Source organism: Osmerus eperlanus, chromosome 21 (genome assembly GCF_963692335.1).
Source record: "Osmerus eperlanus chromosome 21, fOsmEpe2.1, whole genome shotgun sequence".
Classification (NCBI taxonomy): domain Eukaryota; kingdom Metazoa; phylum Chordata; class Actinopteri; order Osmeriformes; family Osmeridae; genus Osmerus; species Osmerus eperlanus.
In genome coordinates, this window is record NC_085038.1 from 3,535,269 (window position 1) to 3,553,149 (window position 17,881).

Consider the following 17,881-nt stretch of genomic DNA (forward strand, 5'->3'; position numbering starts at 1 on the left):
GGAAGAACAGGGTGGATGATTCAATTTTGAGATGGGAGCGGGCATGCTTGTGATAAGGCAGGCCCATCTTATTAAACCTAGCCAGTAAAACAGCCAGTACGTGCGCCAATCAATCACCAATGTTGCCAGGATGTGATTATAATCAGAGAACAGTTCACAGCGACTTAACATTTTCACAGCAGGATAATAATCCTCACAAGAATACACGAAGCCGTAACACTCACGGAAAAATAGTACAGCAGCGACTTTATTACTTTGTATAATCAACTATTTTACATCGTCTTTTACGTCGTTTACAGTGCAGCATGGTGGCCCTACTCTTAGCAAAATTCGTCTGAGTCCGTTGTTGAACGCATCTTTGTGCAAGCCCTTTGGGGAAGTTCCCCCTTCTGGATCTGGACAGGAGGGCAGAGAAGCTGTTGGATCTTGGCCAGCAGTGTCAGTTATGAAGTCGGTGGTCTTTCGATGAATCAGTCTGAGGAAAAACCACAATGAGGGGAATAAGTAACAAAAAACAAACATCTACATACCCATATACTGACATGGCACAGGTGAATAGCATTCACAACACACTCCACATGTCACACACTCCAGTCTCACACACTAGTCACACACGGCACCAGTTAGCCAGACGCACGCACCCTCTCACACTCTACCAGTCTCACCCAAAACACACTGCCACCAGTCACACACTCCCACCATCCAGTCACACACTCCACCATCCAGTCACACACTCCACCAGCCAGTCTCACACTCCACCAGCCAGTCTCACACTCCACCAGCCAGTCTCACACTCCACCAGCCAGTCTCACACTCCACCATCCAGTCTCACACTCCACCAGCCAGTCTCACACTCCACCAGCCAGTCTCACACTCCACCAGCCAGTCTCACACTCCACCAGCCAGTCTCACACTCCACCAGCCAGTCTCACACTCCACCAGCCAGTCTCACACTCCACCAGCCAGTCTCACACTCCACCAGCCAGTCTCACAAACTCTCCGCATGTCTCCCAAACGCCTCGTCAGGATGCCACATCATAAACCCAACAAACACGTGTTGTAAAAGTGTGACAGGCTTCAGTGTGGTCCAGTAGCTGCTGCTGTGTGATTGGGACCAGCTAGTCTCTAGGTGTTTCAGTGTCGCGTCTGACGTGACCTATCGTCCAGACGGGGCCTGCGAAGGACTACGATGGAAACATGAACGAGTCGTTCTCTGCCGACACACAACGTCACCCCACACCCCCACCACCCCTTCTAAAAGAGGTGATATTAATCCTATCCCCCACCCCCCAGTTATCTCCCCGGCTGTGGGTGGGTTGTCTGTCCTGTCCCGTTGCGCGGGTGTGGAGGTGAGGGTGAGGCCAGGCTGAGGCAGGGTGCGTTACCTGGCGTGGCGAGGGCCCGCCTCAGTCCCGCGCCCTGGGAGGCTGGTAATACTGCTGTGTGGGCCGAGTGCTTCTAGGCTGCCCGTCTCCCCCTCGACGAGACTCTAACCAACTGTCATAGTAACCATCGTCGTCCTCCTGCCGTGAGACATGCGGACAGGAGGTCACAGGCTGGCGGGCGGGGCAGGGCTGGCGTCAGCTAGCAATTGTCGTTCACTCGGTCCAATGCGAGAAGGGGGAATTTGGGTGTTTGTCGACAGCCGTTGGGTTTTTTCCAAACACAGATATCTATGTTTTTTTTTTTTATGCCGTTTAATGTTTTTTAAAAATTTTAATTCTAATATTATTATTATTTTTTTTTACATTTACTTCCCGCTCTGAGTGAACTGTTACTGACCGTGACACCAACCCTGATGGGGACTACGTTATATGTTAGTGTGTGAATCCTAGAACACACAATCTGAGGGCAGCATTAAGGTGTGGCGCTCCAGCCCCTACTGCAGCGTCGGTGACCTTGAAATGACCTTGAGGCTCGTCCAGGCCACGCCTCCTTACCCAGGCGTCCACGGAGACCGACTTGATGTTGTGGAGAAGCACCTCCTCGCAGTTCCCGTAGTCGCTGAAGACCACAACCGCTGTCATACCTGACGGATGCACCGCGTCTATCCTGGCCTTGTAGAACTGCAAGCACACACACACACACACACACAATCTGTTAGGCCATACCAAGACCCATCTGACAGTCTTAGTTTCATCCAGTTCACTGATAACCAGATTTAGTAATAATGAAATTAATACCACATTCATTCTTCAAAACAATGTCAACAACAACAAACAGCCCCAAAAAGCACATTGCTGTGATGTCAGAGAGGGCCTACCTTGTTGTCCTCCCAGTACAGAGCCAGACACTGGTCTCCTGGTTTCCAACTGCCCGGTCCTGGAGAGGATGACTCCATGGCCGGACCCTGACCCTGCTCTGACCCTTTGGGACCTTTGATCTGGCCTGACCTCTTCCTGGGAGCGGGGTTCTGGGAGGTGATCTTGTTGGGGAACTCCTCCTTTTGGGCGTGGCTGAAGGAGTTCTGCTGTTTGATTGGCCCGCTCCGTCTGTGTTCGGTTTCCCCGTTCTGCAGGTGCGGGGCCCCCCCCTTCCCTGGCCGGGAGTCACGGGACACCCCCCTGTCTGGGGGCATTGTGGTAAGGTCCCTGCCCCCCCACGACACGTTCAAGTTCAACAGCTCGTTGTCTGAGTAACGGTCAAAGTTGTCGGAGTTGGGCCGGTCGAACTTCCCCCTCCTCCTGTTGCCGGGCTCCTGATTCCTGCTGTCGCTGCGCTGTGGTTGGTGGGCTGCCCTGCTGTCTGGCACGCTTTTGGTCGACTCGACGGGTTTGAGGGGCGGGCCGTTGTCCTTCGGCCCTCTCTTATTGGAGAGGTCGGGGACAGAGTTCTCTCGCGCCATTTGGTTAAAAGCAGAACCGACGGAACCGGAGCCGTCTCTGGAACCCTGGTGGAGACTTCCGGAAGGTTCTGTGTGATCTCTGGGCTCTTTGGGTCGAGGGAAAGTGGAGGAGGAAAAGCAGGACGCATGTCCGCTCCGAGTCTCTCCTCTCCTGTCGTTCTGCCACCTGTCTGACCCACCGCTACGAAGGCCCCTTTCCAGACCCCTGTCCTGACCCCTCTCCTGACCCCTGTCCCTTTCCTGACCCCTGTCCTGGCCCCTGTCCTGGCCCCTGTCCCTGTCCTGACCCCTGTCCCTGTCCTGACCCCTGTCCTGACCCCTCTCCTGACCCCTGTCCCTGTCCTGACCCCTGTCTCTGTCCTGACCCCTATCCTGACCCCTGTCCCTGTCCTGGCCCCTATCCTGACCCCTGTCCCTGTCCTGACCCCTGTCTCTGTCCTGACCCCTATCCTGACCCCTGTCCCTGTCCTGGCCCCTATCCTGACCCCTGTCCCTGTCCTGGCCCCTATCCTGACCCCTGTCCCTGTCCTGGCCCCTATCCTGACCCCTGTCCCTGTCCTGGCCTGGGCCCAGGCCGGAGCCTAGGGATGGATATACAACAGGGGTTGGAGAGGGGGCGTCCTGGCCTGGCTTGGGAAAGTCGGTGTCCCTCTGGAAGCGTGGCGGTCGGTCGCCCCCCCTCTGCTGCCGGCTGTCGCTGCGGGAGGGGAACCTGGACTGGTTTGGCTCTCTGGAGTAGTAGTCGTTGCCGGGGAAACTTCCTCGAACATCCTGCCGTTTCTGAGGAGCCTGGCTCTTTGGTTCTGACAGGAACACAGCAACGATATTTAGATTAATATCCTCACCAAAGTTATTTAGCGACAGGTTCTATCATTTAAGATTGACAATATAACTGAAAAGGAGGCAAAACAGCCATTTATAAAAAGACAAGTGCACTAACCATCGATGGAAAACACCCCCATCTTGGACTCCAGGAAGTCGAACAGGGTGCTGGGGCCCGAGGGCCTTCCTCCCACCCCCTCCTCGTCATCCTCCATCCGTGACCTGCCCCTTCCTCGCCCTACACGGGATCAAAACCACACGTGTCACTGTACACGCTACCATATTACTGTACATACTGCACGGGTATAATCTCCACCCAGAACACCAGCTACCAAAGAGACTTCTACACTTCAAACATATGCAGTCAAACTGAATTTGAATTCATCCTGAAAGAAATTCAAGAGAGAGAGTGTGATCATGAATGAGTTCACGTGTGTGTGTGTCACCTCTCGGGGGTGGCCTGCTGGGCTCGGGGGGGGCAGGGGCGGGGCGCTGGGTGGCCCCGGTCAGCAGGGAGTTGAGGGCCACCTCCAGGTTGTTGTTGCTGTCCAGCAGGGCCTGGCGGGACGCCTCCCTGTGGAAACCCATCTCCATGATGTCCCTGAGAGCTCTCTCATCCACCTGCACACAGCAGGGAGAGGGGGAGCGAGGGGTGAGAAGAGGAGGGAGGGGTGAGAAGAGGAGGGAGGGGTGAGAAGGAGGGAGGGAGGGGTGAGAAGAGGAGGGAGGGGTGAGAAGAGGAGGGAGGGGTGAGAAGAGGAGGGAGGGGTGAGAAGGAGGGAGGGAGGGGTGAGAAGAGGAGGGAGGGGTGAGAAGAGGAGGGAGGGAGGGGTGAGAAGAGGAGGGAGGGGTGAGAAGAGGAGGGAGGGGTGAGAAGAGGAGGGAGGGAGGGGTGAGAAGAGGAGGGAGGGGTGAGAAGAGGAGGGAGGGGTGAGAAGAGGAGGGAGGGGTGAGAAGAGGAGGGAGGGGTGAGAAGAGGAGGGAGGGGTGAGAAGAGGAGGGAGGGGTGAGAAGAGGAGGGAGGGGTGAGAAGAGGGAGGGAGGGGTGAGAAGAGGAGGGAGGGGTGAGAAGAGGAGGGAGGGGTGAGAAGAGGGAGGGAGGGGTGAGAAGAGGAGGGAGGGGTGAGAAGAGGAGGGAGGGGTGAGAAGGAGGGAGGGAGGGGTGAGAAGAGGGAGGGAGGGGTGAGAAGAGGAGGGAGGGAGGGGTGAGAAGAGGAGGGAGGGGTGAGAAGAGGAGGGAGGGGTGAGAAGAGGAGGGAGGGGTGAGAAGAGGAGGGAGGGGTGAGAAGAGGAGGGAGGGGTGAGAAGAGGAGGGAGGGGTGAGAAGGAGGGAGGGGTGAGAAGGAGGGAGGGAGGGGTGAGAAGGAGGGAGGGAGGGGTGAGAAGGAGGGAGGGGTGAGAAGGAGGGAGGGAGGGGTGAGAAGGAGGGAGGGAGGGGTGAGAAGAGGAGGGAGGGGTGAGAAGGAGGGAGGGAGGGGTGAGAAGAGGAGGGAGGGGTGAGAAGGAGGGAGGGAGGGGTGAGAAGGAGGGAGGGAGGGGTGAGAAGGAGGGAGGGAGGGGTGAGAAGGAGGGAGGGAGGGGTGAGAAGAGGAGGGAGGGGTGAGAAGAGGAGGGAGGGGTGAGAAGGAGGGAGGGAGGGGTGAGAAGGAGGGAGGGAGGGGTGAGAAGAGGAGGGAGGGGTGAGAAGGAGGGAGGGGTGAGAAGGAGGGAGGGGTGAGAAGGAGGGAGGGGTGAGAAGGAGGGAGGGAGGGGTGAGAAGAGGAGGGAGGGGTGAGAAGGAGGGAGGGAGGGGTGAGAAGAGGAGGGAGGGGTGAGAAGGAGGGAGGGAGGGGTGAGAAGGAGGGAGGGAGGGGTGAGAAGAGGAAGGAGGGGTGAGAAGGAGGGAGGGAGGGGTGAGAAGGAGGGAGGGAGGGGTGAGAAGAGGAGGGAGGGGTGAGAAGGAGGGAGGGAGGGGTGAGAAGGCGGGAGGGAGGGGTGAGAAGAGGAGGGAGGGGTGAGAAGGAGGGAGGGGTGAGAAGGAGGGAGGGGTGAGAAGGAGGGAGGGGTGAGAAGGAGGGAGGGGTGAGAAGGAGGGAGGGAGGGGTGAGAAGAGGAGGGAGGGGTGAGAAGGAGGGAGGGAGGGGTGAGAAGAGGAGGGAGGGGTGAGAAGGAGGGAGGGAGGGGTGAGAAGGAGGGAGGGAGGGGTGAGAAGAGGAAGGAGGGGTGAGAAGGAGGGAGGGGTGAGAAGGAGGGAGGGGTGAGAAGGAGGGAGGGGTGAGAAGGAGGGAGGGGTGAGAAGGAGGGAGGGAGGGAGGGGTGAGAAGAGGGAGGCATGGACTCAAAAGAGAGATGAGGTGATGGGAGAAGGAGGGAGCAGAGGTAGGGGTTCCATGAGTGAACCCAGCAGTGATGACCAGAGGACAGCCATGAGAGAGAGAGATGGAGAGAGAGGAGGAGGAGGATGAGAGGTGAGAGAAAGAGTAGAAGAGGAGGAGGAGGAAGATAATCAAGAGAAAGCGTTAAGAGAATTAAGGTCAGTGATTGTCTAGCCAATACATATTCCATCACTTCGCAAGGCAGATTAAACTGAGACGTCACAACGGACTTTAGATTAAAACTCATCAGATTAACCATTTAATCTGGTATCCCAGACGACAGGGGACGGGTGGGGGTCAGTGTCTTATAGGGAAGGGGGCTAGTTAATGATGGTCTCTAATTCACGAGAACAACAACCATTATCTTTGACCTCAGGCCAATGGTCTCAGGCCATTGTTAAACCTCTTAATGAAGGCGAAAGTTCGGATTAGATTATATGATTTGGTGACTTCACCTGAACATCTGGTACACACCCACAATACACATTGTTTCTGAAGAAAATATTCTCCATTCCACACACATCTAGCCAGACCCTCCCTTCCACACAGAGACCTAGTTAGGCCCCTCCCTTCAACACCCAGCCCTAGCTAGGCCGAGATAGTACTGAGATAGTACAGAGAGATAGTGCTGAGATAGTACTGAGATAGTACCGAGGATCTCACCAGATCTCTGTAGTTTCCCTGTGGCCGGCTCTCACTCCAGTCCGCTGGCTCCGCTCTCTCCTCTCTCCTCCTGGACTGGTAGGAGTCTCGCCCGCGGTAGGAGGAGCCAGAGTTGCTAAGGTTACCGCCGGCGTTGCCCCCGCCGCCAAACGTCCGAGGCCCCTTCACAGGACAGCCAAAGGGGAAGATGAAAGAGACCTGTCGTGAAGGAGCGCTCCCTAACGACCTGACAGCACCGGGTGTGTCCAGGTGCTGGGGTGATCATACCTCCACAACATGTCAGTCACCAGGACCAGACGCTGAGCTAGTACAAGCCCACACACACACACACCTCTTTGCTCTTGGCCACCTCAGCGATGGCCGCTAGCCTCTGCTTCTCAAACTCGTCGTTCTCGTCGGCGGTCTTGATGACTCCGGTGGTCTGCAGAGTCTTCCTCTGGTCCAGCTCCCTGCTGTCCACCTCCTCCCTCCTCACACACTTCTACAGAGAGCCAAGAGGGACACACTGAGCCGGGCCCAACCTGCAGGCCGGCCACTAAACACTTGTAACTCCTGTGGCCATCTGGCTGCATGTGGTAACAGTGTGGGCAAGTGTAGCAGCGTCTTCTACAGGTCACAGTGTGCGTGGTGTGTGCATGTGATGTGTGTGTGTGTGTGTGTGGGAGTGTGTGCAGTGTGTTCTACCTGTCCGAATGGCACGAAGGGAGGGGGTCCGCCCTCGGCGCCGATGTTGCTCCTGTTGTGTTTGGCTAAGCTCTGGGGTCAAGGGTCACACGAAGGGCAGTTCAGAGCAACAGCAAATCCAACTCATTTATATAAAACACATTTGCCCCGGGCATAAATACATCATTGACGAATCCAGATCAATGAGAATTTGTTATGTATATGTGATGCTTATGTGTTCATTCGGATTCTCCTTGAGAGGAAAGGAGGTTTTGCTTTTAACCGTTTCTCACCCTTTGCAGGTCCCATTTCTCCACCATGTAATCGACCACCCCTCCAAGAACAGAGATTTTAGAATCGTCCAGCAACAGAATGCCATTCTTCACCAGGACTGTACCAAGTAGCTTCACCTTGGTTCCGGGAGGAGTGTTTAAACTGTTTGGAAGGGGGTTAAGTCAATTTAATTAATCTTAAATAAATATGAAAACAAGAGAGCCATGAAAAATAATCAGATCATTAAAAAGAGATTTCAAGTTTATCGATATAAGAAGAATATGACCCAATAATGCTACAGTAAATCAATGCTGCTAGCATTGGATGCTAGCAGAGTCTGGAGGAGACAAGCAGAGAGACTAGCAGACACTAGTGTCACCCAAGGATAATCCTGCCCCTCACCCTGGTTTGTGTTAATTTAACAGCCCTGGTGCCCTCCAGGCTCTGAGCTCCTCTCATTAAAACAGCAGAGACTTAGAGAGGGATTTTCCAGCTATTGATGCGGGACACCAAAGCAGCAATTACTGGTTTTACTTCCCAACCAGCAGCCAGCGCCAACGAGTCCTCTGGGTTGGGTGCTGGGCGAGGAGACGGGAGATCCACGATGCCACTCACTCACACAAACACTCTCTCTCTTTATCCCCCCTCCTACGGTCTCTTTTTTCACACTTGCTCACACTTTCAACCCTCCAACACATCCATCTCTTTCCCCTGCTCAACACGCAGCCAGCGTGAGACACACTAGCCTTCTCATTCATCTCTGTCCCTCGCATAGGCCGTCCACACACACACACACATCGGTACACTCCATCCTGCCTGTAATCCATCTCGCTCACACACACTTTCTCAGACACACACGCACGTTTCGGAGAACACGCACAAACCCCATCATTAACCACCGTTGATTGCCGCCCTGATAAATGTGTGTGTGTGTGTTTCTAAGGGGCTCACAAAGGGGGGTCTGTTTGTCACCCCCCCCCCCTCCCTCCCTCTCCATCACCAGCTCTCCGGCCACTCCACCTGTACGGGCTGGCCGGTCGCCATGGCAGCAGGCGCTGCTGCCGGCGCTGCTGGGATGGAGATGTAATTAAAGAAGGGGGATAGGTGGGGGAACAGACTGGGCCGAGCGAGGGAGGAATAAGACCAAAGAGAGGCTGTGAGGGGGGTGGAGGGGGGCAGGACAGGAGCTGGGAGAGAGTCTGGCAGGGTATGCTGCTCCCAGGTGAAGCTGTCCCCAGAAGTCTCTGATGCTGAGCGACGTGGCCAGAGAGGCAGAGGGAGATCCAGAAGGGTGACAGAGAGATGTTCCTTTAATCTGACTGGGATTTTACAAACATATAAGCGGTGAAATCCGCCCTAATTAAGAGGGAGGGGTCTGAGAGTGTGGGTTTCGCGCTTAGCATGCGGTCTCCTTTCCCTTATGGGCTCCCACGCCTAGGATATAGTCAGTCTAGCACAGTGTAGTGTAGAACTCGGAAATGTAGTACACTTCCCTACAGAGACAACCAGAAACATAAACTAAATAAAAGGTCTTTCACCGTTCCTCGGACCATCAACATACTTTTGGAACTCTGCACTTCTGATTTTGATCTTCAGCAGTGCTTTTTATCTGCAGTATTTGGAGGTCAATTATCATAAAAACATCTGATAAATGAATAAAATGTTAAATATAAATGTACTGGATTGGCTTTCTTTCCACGTGGCCAATTAATAACAATGCCAGAGGCTCTTAATCTGTTTGCAGAACTGTATTCAGTCTGGCTGGCTAAACTCAGGGGAAAGAAAAAACTAAGCCCTCTTTACCTGAGATAAAGCTGACATGTTGTTTTATCGGCCAATTAAATGTGATTATCAAAGAAGCCATCAGGAGAGATTGTGTAGAGGCCCTTCACAGGGGGCAAACATAGCTAATTAATACATCAGTATTATCATAATGAAGATTGACCATATCTCGGGAATCACTCAAGAGAAATAATTGCAGCTTCCCCTGATAGGTCTAGGGCCTTTAGAGGCCATTTCTCTCTCTGGTAGTTTTTCTAAGCGTAATCAGATCAGTTCTCCGGCTGCAATGTGGTCTCTTAATTGTAAAAGCGTATTCCAAACATGAAATCTACTCCAAGACATTCATATTCCATCTGTATGCAGTCAGAGAAGCTCCCTGGAACCATCCACCTTGCTCTGATCTGTGTCTGATCTCACACATCAAACCCCTCACAGATAAACCTGGATTTGGATGCAGTCGTACCTGATTTTGGACAGGTGTTTGAACTCCAGGCCCACGCAGGTGATGTGTCCGTCCGTCATCTGCAGCCGGAGCATCCTAGAGGCGCCCTGGGACTCCTCATGGTCCTTGGGAGCCGAGACGTTCCTTAACTTCTGCACCTGGAGAACGCAGGGACCCTCCAACTGCGCACCCGGCCAGAGCGAGGGAGAGAGAGGGCAAAGTCTAATGTCTCTTTGTGAGGACAGACCAAAACAACCAAGGTTGTTCCTGATGTGAATCTGTAAACGGTCGACTGTTTTTATTCACTAAGCGTTTAAACGGAGTTACTGAACTACGGTTATGTCTTCTACTGCATCCGACTGCTTGTCCCATGGGGATGTTGCAGGCTGTATTTCTGAAACTGTTTTCCTTGACGGACAACCATTAAAATCTGGAATGGAACGCTGAGCTTTCGCGTGCTGCCAAGGAAGGATCAGTCTAATGGCTGGGAATTGGATGGAAAGTTGTGCTTTACGTCCCTGCATTGTTTTGCAGTTACACTTTCTTTCCACAATTCTGGTAGTTCTGTTCATGCTACAGATGCAGCGCAGAGAAGGAATTGTGTCTGACAGCAGTATGATATCATATTCTCCGCCTGAGGGATTATCATTAAACTCACATAAAAAATTAAATCATTATCTTCTCCCATAATCTGTGACATTTCCCGACATTTCCCAGTAATTGCAAAACAGGCCGAGTCAACAGACTTCTTTCAAAAGCAGTGCGCTAGTGGCATCTAGTGGTCTACGTGGGAAATGCCTGTTGAATTGACTCCGGACATAAACAAAATTCGCTGTATTATAGTTAATGTCAATCACCGAAGAGTTTGTAAAATCCCAATGTGGACTAATGTCCCACGACCACACCTGTGCTGACACATGCACATCCTCACCTTGTCCACTCGTCCACTGTTGATCTCTGAAGGCAAGTACTTCCTTCCGATTGGCCTCAAATCACTCTGCCAAAACATAACATTTAATTATTTAGCAGGCGCTTTTATCAAAGAGGCATGCAAACATATCCAAAGTGCAGTGCAGAAGATTATCAAGGACCAGAAGTCAGTTCTAACACTGTAACAGTGGCTGATGACATGTCTGTGTTACACTTCATAGTGCAACATCATATCTCAAATACAACATCATAAAAAGGTAAGTTTGCAGGTGTATACATGACATACATTACATGAAGTAATATACAGGTAAGTGCTGAATATGGTTTGTTTACAGACCAATATAACGAGTCATTCACTCAAACACACAGATCCCCACTTGTCATTTTATTTGGTTTAGAGTTACTGATATAGCTAGGTAACCCATGTTTTAATACCATGTTTTAGATCCTTAGTTAAGACACATTTGCAGCTGATACATAAATAAATAAAAAGTATGTTAAGAGGTAGCACATGTAATGTATGCACGTCATTTTTCTATGTGTTACAAGTCTCTCACTCACTAATAGTCGTCTGCGTGAAGTAGGTTTGAATTGTACTGATAAGAACTTGGTATTTAGAAATGTGACTTACATTAAGTGCAATACGGATGATGTCATGTGCCGAAGCTTTCTCAACAGTGCCTTTTAATTCTTCTATCCCCTCATCACTGAGGTACCTATTGAAGGAGAAAGGCAAAAAAAAACGCAAATATTAAGATGAATAATGTACTACTAGCTCGTCTAGTATGTGAATACTGGTTAGCAACATGCCTATTTATTGAGCGTTAGCAAGTGAGGTTTGCCGATGGGGTCAGCAAGAAAGTAAATGGCATCAAGTCAAAGGAATTTATCTAACTTACAATTAACCGGTTATACACACATGCACTATTGCTTTACATTGTGTTTTACAACTACATCGCTTGCAGAACTTGATGGCTAGGAAGCTAAACAAGAATAGCTAGTTAGCCTGGCTAGCTGAAAGTAGGCTAAGCTAGCTAGCTAACATATTGTTAGGCTACCCACCAGCCCTCTTTAGTCAAAGATGAGTTTAACTCAGCCATGTTCTTCTCAATTAAATATCGAATTGAATTGTGTTCATCGATCTATCTAATCTAGGGGGTTCTCATTTTAATACACTGTATTATCTCATAGCATGCCAACCAGTGGGATTAACCAGCCTGACCGACTGTGAATGCAGTAACGTCACTACTAGGAGAGTGACAGGTCAGAGTTGAATGAGTTTTTGAAGCGCCATAGAACACAGCTACACCTAGAGGCGTCCGTGCCAAAACGATAACTGCATCTGCAGTTTAGTATATACACAGTACATGCCCACTAAACTTTAAAAGATTATATTTAAATACAGAACGTATGCATATATGTTTGTCACATACTTAATTGAGTAAATTTAACAAATTGTATTTTCTCCTTAGAACCGGAAGATGATTTTGGACTACAAGATGACGACAGACAACGGCTCTACCGGAAGTTTCTACGTGTTCAGATGTAACAGGAAGCGTTTTGTGCATTTTCGCCACCGATCAGTCAGAACTTTCAAAATAGGAGGTTCAGCAGGTATGTGCTTCCTTTATGAATTTAAAAAAATCTTAAATTGCCGTACCGGTCAATATGTGTATGCACATTAATTGATTACTGTGGTATCTCAAGTAAGAACTCCACCTTACTATGCTACAGTAGCTAGCTCTAGCTAGCTGCTTGTTTACAATTTATCAAGACAGAACAAATGATTAATAAAAACAGTATCGTGTTGTGACATGTATAAGAGACTAATATGTATCAACCAAGCTAGCTAGCTAGTTGGTATTTAATGAACAAACGTGCTAAGATGTCAATAGAGTGCGTCACTACAGTGTGGTACAATAACCATACTCGCGTAGAAAGCCTAGCATTCACCATATATAGCTTGCTAGTTTTTTGGCCATTACTAACGGTAGCAAACGTACAACTCTTGTCTTCTGCAGCGCTATGTTGCCGACTACCTCGCCGCCGAGCCACGGCAACGGTAGCTTGAGCGCCCGCGATGCAGCCAGACACACGGCGGGCGCTAAGCGATACAAGTACCTGCGGAGGCTGCTGCGTTTCAAACAGATGGACTTTGAGTTCGCGGTATGGCAGATGCTGTACCTGTTTACTTCTCCTCAGCGGGTGTACCGTAACTTCCACTACAGGAAACAAACCAAGGACCAGTGGGCCCGAGACGATCCCGCCTTCCTGGTTCTTCTCAGCATTTGGCTTTGTGGTCAGTAGCTTTATCAACTCTGAAATTCAGTGTGGATGTGATGCATAGTTCTGACTGTACACCAACAGTCTCTTCATTCATAGCCTTGAGGAACAAAAGTAAGGACAACAGTTACCAGACAAGAACTTTTAACTATTTCCCTCTTACTGGAGAGTGAGGTGTTGTGTAGGTAGGCCCATATCCCATCACTGTACTAAGGATTCCCACGCAGTTTGATGACATATCTGTCTCCTCCTGTGTACCCTCTCCTCTGCAGTGTCCACGGTGGGCTTCGGCCTGGTGCTAGACATGGGCTTTGTGGAGACCCTGAAGCTCCTTCTGTGGGTGGTCTTCATCGACTGCATCGGGGTGGGCCTGCTCATTTCCACACTCATGTGGTGAGGAAATGCGTCGTACTGTTTTTCCTTTTGTCAGTCTAACGAATGCCTGTTTCATTCCACACTCCATTACTCAGTGTTTATAAACAGCTGGGCTCTGTTTTGGCTCCTCTGTCATGTGGAAGGGTTTGGTTGTTAAGCCGTCCTCACACGGTTAATGATCGTTAACGTATGGTACAGTGGAAGGAGCATATCCCTTATTGACATATCTCCTCACCTGGTGTGTCCTGAGCTTCCGAGTTGAAGTTGTGTAATAGACAGCCCACACCGACATCATGCCACACGTTTCCACACTGGTCGGTTTCGTTTTTTTCTAACTCGTAGCTGAGATGTGGCTACTTTGTGCACTGTGCCTGGTCAATACCGACCGCTCCTTGACCCTGACCCCCAAAACACTGTTAGTACTATCCACGATCTTCTGCTGTACATTCTAAATGCACTATTTGTATGTCGCATTGGATGAAGGTGCGTGCTAAATGAATGACTGTCTTTCTAGGGTTATTACTAATAAGTACCTTCTGAAGCACCCTGGGAAGGACTCTGATGTGGAGTGGGGATATGCATTCGACGTGCATCTCAACGCCTTCTACCCCCTGCTCGTCATCCTACACTTCCTGCAGCTCTTCTTTATCAACCGTAAGCATCACGTGAAGAAACACGAGTCGAAATGCCCAACAAAATATCTATTAATGGTGTAGGCCTGTGCAGGTAATACTGAGAATATGACACAGTATCACCAGGGCTCGTAGTTTAGTAGTACTCATCAAGTACTCATCAACGATGCAAACTGTTTTTCAACCTTTCAATTTTGGGGGGAAATATTTTTCAAACCTTTCAAAACTATTTTCAAACCTTGTTTCGAAAATATTTTCAAAACTGTTTCAATGTTTGTTTGTTTTTCATTCAAATGCTCCACTGCTGAGCTATACCTGTCCCGTATAGCAGGAAACATTAGACTTTGGGATAAACAACACAATTCATTCATTCTTTTAAGACTGATCCCTCTCTGCTGTGTGTTCCAGACATCGTGGTTATAAACTCAGAATGGTTCCTGGGATACTTTGTAGGGAACAGTATGTGGCTGATGGCCATTGGTTACTACATCTACATTACCTTCCTGGGTTATAACGGTAAGCTATCACATCCGTCCTGTTCTCAGTAGAAGATGGTGAATCGCTACTGAAAGTGTGTGGACAGTTTCAGAATGTATTACCTTTTATTGAAGATGATTTTTAAACAATTGAACTGTTTCCGGCCTCCATAATGTCTTCTGAAACTGATGTTAGGCACGTTAGCCACTAGAGGGCGCACTGTCCTGGTTTCTACCTTGGTAACCAATATAGGTTTTACCCAGTAGCATATTCTGATCATCTTAACACAGGGACACTAGGTAGGAGACTAGCCCTCCTCTAACCAGAACAATTAGTGATGCTGTTTACACTGTGTAAGCATCAGGGGAGAACAGTAAACATGGTTGCATCTCTCCCCTACAGCCCTGCCCTTCCTGAAGAACACAGTGGTGCTGCTCTACCCCTTTGCTCTGCTGGTCCTGGGCTATATCCTGTCTCTGTCTTTGGGATGGAATCTCACCCGGGGCCTGTGCTGGTTCTACAAGTACCGCGTCCAGTAGGCAACCCCCCAGCCCACTGTCTCGTCCCAGATGGGTCGCTGGGGGCTGCAGTGGGAGGTGGGACTCACACGGACTGAATGTTTTCATTCTGGAGGCGAATGGGGGGGGATATATGTTTTGTAAACTTTGTAAATAGTACGCCGGATTTAAGATGCCCAAATGATGCATTGTTTCTAAAGAGGATATCTTGGTTCCCTTTCTGTTGAATATTGTTTTTTTTCTGTGTTTTTAAAAGAAGATTTAAGAAAAGAAATACTCACTCTGTTTGTTGAAGATGTGAGAGAAGTGTTATAGTTTGGTGAGTCTTTTGGTGGGACATTTGGAGTGTACATTCCTTAGCACTTTCAATAAAACACGTTTTATCTTAATATGATCTCCTTTGTATTTAGGTTTTTAGTCAATAAGTCCATATATAATACTAAAGTTTAAGTACACGATTACATTGTTACAAAGTTTGGTTGGTTATCATAGTTTGGGTTTTAAAAACCACATACTGCTTAAAATAGTTTGAATATACCTTGATAAATCCAGTTCCTGCTGGAGCAGAACCTCCACCCATGCAAGCATGCAACAGATGAAAATCAAACAAACCCTGTTACTTCAGGGAGTCCATAAGCATCTTCTTGAACATCTCCAGATCCACCTTCCTCATGACTGAGATCTTGTGCTGGTTCTTCAGGACTCCCAGTGTGTCCAGGACCATCATGCCTCTGGTGAAGGTCCCCTGGAGCTCCACGGTCACCGCCACCTTCTCGCTGGCCGTCACAAACTGGTCGTCAATGGCCGCCGCCATGGCGTAGGAGTCGCAGGAGGCGAAGCCGCATCCCGCCACCATCTCCCTCCTGTAGCGCTCCGTCTGCCTGGCCATGTCCATGGTGTGTCTGAAGATCCTCCTCATGAAGCAGGCCTTGTCGGAGTCCTGGGCCAGCCAGGGGTCACAGAAGGTCTGGTGGGGGGGGGGGGGGGGTTGAGAGGGGTCGAGAACACCATGTTTTATTAACTATCTGTTCTCTATTTACATTTGATTTATCAAGTAACCAGACAAAGTGCAACACTCATTTAATCTACACACATCAACAAAATATGTGATGTGTACAAAATGACTGATAGGTCACAATGGTGTTTAGGATGTGTGAAGTTTCTAAGGAATTACCCATGGCAGCATGTTCTCACAGGCAAACTCCCATGTAGCGATGTGTGTCGGGCAGTTGAATTTGTTCAGCACTATGTAAGCAGCCTCGGGGTCGGCTACAAAGTTGAACTCTGCACACACTGTGGTGTTTCCCCTCGCTGCAAACACAAGTCAGCCCAGTCACCAGCAGACCGCACGCTGACCCATCAGGGATGTCTACAGCAGTATTACTAAACTGGGTTCACCTTGACTTGCAGAAAGAGAATTTAAGTCATATTGCCTGACTACACACAAACACGTACAGTATATGCACTGCATATGTTGGCCTTCAAAGATATAAATTACAGATGGGGTTTATAATAATATGTTGAGATGTGAAAATACAAGGTTATAATAATAAAAGCAGTGTATGCTGATATTTGAAAATGTGGCCTATATAAACAGGATATGACCTCACAGTTAGTGTTGCCTCCCATGATGTAAAGGCCCTTTAGCTTTTGAGGAAGGCTGGGGTCCAGCTTCACAGCCAAGGCCAGGTTGGTCAGGGGTGCCGTAGCAACCAGAGACACCTGAACAGGAACATTCAGTACTGTGCAAAAGTCTTACGCCCCCACCCAAAAAATGTGAAAGCAAAAATGTGGGTGCGGCCATAAAATATAGGCTAATTTTCTCCATAAAAAGTGGGTGGGACATGTCGCCCCTGGACAATATGTACAGACGCGGTGCCTACCTCTCCAGGATGCTGGTTCACTATGCGGATCATGGCTTCCACAGCCCCTTCTTTCTGGAGCATCTCCAGTCCAGGTGCGTGTGGGTCCGGGGCGTCGCCCAGGCCGTCCGCCCCGTGGAACCCTTCTGCATCCACGGGACAACCCAACAGAGGCTCTGGCGATCCTCTGAACACTGGAATCTTCCACAGTTTTTTAATCAGTTAAATATATAAATAGGCCTAACTCTATAAGTACCGACTGCGAATGGTTAAACCCACAAATGTATTGTGCGAATGGGGAATGTGTATAGCTCAGTTATAGATTATTTGGATGCATATTTAAAGGTCACTGTTCTTGCCCCTAAAAACGGTTGGGGTTCAATACCACATTAAACAGATACAGCGCAGAAGCATTTCATTTTTCGTTATATCCACATAATTTAATCTAACCAAAAACAATTTGTTAGAATTGACAGTTAGACATGACCAACGATAGCCGTGGGCTGAACGAGTTATTTACCTACCTTATAGATAGTTTAAAAAGGACAGTCAATGCTTCCGATTTGTTTAATCGAACTTTTCAGTTTTTTTCCAACAATATAAGATAATAAAGTTATAAAAGGACGACGACAAACTACTTTTTACAAAACACAAACACCGTGATACCTCTAGTCTGCCTGTTGCGTAATAGGGTAAAATGGGTCCAAACTTTTTTTTTCTCATCAGTTTTGGATCCAGTTACTTCTCAGGTGGTGGTATGTTGATGCAGTAAACACACTCGTGGTCTGCAGGCTACAGTGGATAGGCTATCTTCATAACAACACCGTTTTTTGTTTGAACTCTCTTACGTGGTTGTGTACATGTATTAATAGCAGTTGCTTACTGCAAACATTTCCTCCAGTTCCTTCCTCTGAACATTTATCACAGGTCCCTAGAAACTTCACGAGTGGTTCTGCATTT

General features: G+C 49.4%; 3 protein-coding genes across 4 annotated transcripts; 1 reads left to right on the forward strand and 2 right to left on the reverse strand.

Moving 5' to 3' along the window:
- Nucleotides 1-229: 229 nt before the first annotated feature.
- tdrd3 (tudor domain containing 3) lies at nt 230-12,014 on the reverse strand. 2 transcript variants are annotated; one of them, XM_062447187.1, is made up of 14 exons: nt 11,837-12,014; nt 11,406-11,490; nt 10,776-10,841; nt 9,866-10,026; nt 7,641-7,782; nt 7,369-7,440; nt 7,016-7,165; nt 6,685-6,846; nt 4,114-4,288; nt 3,786-3,905; nt 2,264-3,648; nt 1,941-2,066; nt 1,386-1,523; nt 230-475 (listed from the first exon to the last, which is right to left on the reverse strand). In XM_062447187.1, exons 1-13 carry the CDS (start codon nt 11,872-11,874, stop codon nt 1,407-1,409), a joined length of 2,799 nt encoding a protein of 932 aa, XP_062303171.1. In that variant the 5' UTR covers nt 11,875-12,014; the 3' UTR covers nt 230-475; nt 1,386-1,406. The 2 variants fall into 2 exon arrangements, with proteins under 2 accessions (XP_062303171.1, XP_062303172.1); XM_062447188.1 differs by lacking the exon at nt 1,386-1,523.
- Nucleotides 12,015-12,248: 234 nt separating this feature from the next.
- Nucleotides 12,249-15,453, forward strand: unc50 (unc-50 homolog (C. elegans)). The gene is made up of 6 exons (XM_062447648.1): nt 12,249-12,388; nt 12,796-13,073; nt 13,330-13,450; nt 13,947-14,086; nt 14,473-14,580; nt 14,944-15,453. Exons 2-6 carry the CDS (start codon nt 12,800-12,802, stop codon nt 15,078-15,080), a joined length of 780 nt encoding a protein of 259 aa, XP_062303632.1. The 5' UTR covers nt 12,249-12,388; nt 12,796-12,799; the 3' UTR covers nt 15,081-15,453.
- On the reverse strand, nt 15,226-17,268 carry LOC134007921 (inosine-uridine preferring nucleoside hydrolase-like). The gene is made up of 4 exons (XM_062447649.1): nt 16,943-17,268; nt 16,670-16,781; nt 16,234-16,370; nt 15,226-16,026 (listed from the first exon to the last, which is right to left on the reverse strand). Exons 1-4 carry the CDS (start codon nt 17,003-17,005, stop codon nt 15,676-15,678), a joined length of 663 nt encoding a protein of 220 aa, XP_062303633.1. The 5' UTR covers nt 17,006-17,268; the 3' UTR covers nt 15,226-15,675.
- Nucleotides 17,269-17,881: the final 613 nt, after the last annotated feature.

Coding starts and splice junctions, on each gene's coding strand:
- tdrd3 (XM_062447187.1), bottom strand. CDS start 11,874: ATGGCTGAGTTAAACTCATCTTTGACTAAAGAGGGCTG. Junction 7,166..7,368: donor CCTTCGTGCCATTCGGACAG/GTAGAACACACT, acceptor GGCTCTCTGTAG/AAGTGTGTGAGGAGGGAGGA. Junction 6,847..7,015: donor AGGTGGCCAAGAGCAAAGAG/GTGTGTGTGTGT, acceptor TGTCCTGTGAAG/GGGCCTCGGACGTTTGGCGG.
- unc50 (XM_062447648.1), top strand. CDS start 12,800: ATGTTGCCGACTACCTCGCCGCCGAGCCACGGCAACGGTAGCTTGAGC. Junction 13,451..13,946: donor CTCATTTCCACACTCATGTG/GTGAGGAAATGC, acceptor CTGTCTTTCTAG/GGTTATTACTAATAAGTACC. Junction 14,581..14,943: donor TACCTTCCTGGGTTATAACG/GTAAGCTATCAC, acceptor TCTCCCCTACAG/CCCTGCCCTTCCTGAAGAAC.
- LOC134007921 (XM_062447649.1), bottom strand. CDS start 17,005: ATGCTCCAGAAAGAAGGGGCTGTGGAAGCCATGATCCGCATAGTGAAC. Junction 16,782..16,942: donor TGAACCAGCATCCTGGAGAG/GTAGGCACCGCG, acceptor GTTCCTGTTCAG/GTGTCTCTGGTTGCTACGGC. Junction 16,027..16,233: donor GTGAGAACATGCTGCCATGG/GTAATTCCTTAG, acceptor CCCCCCCACCAG/ACCTTCTGTGACCCCTGGCT.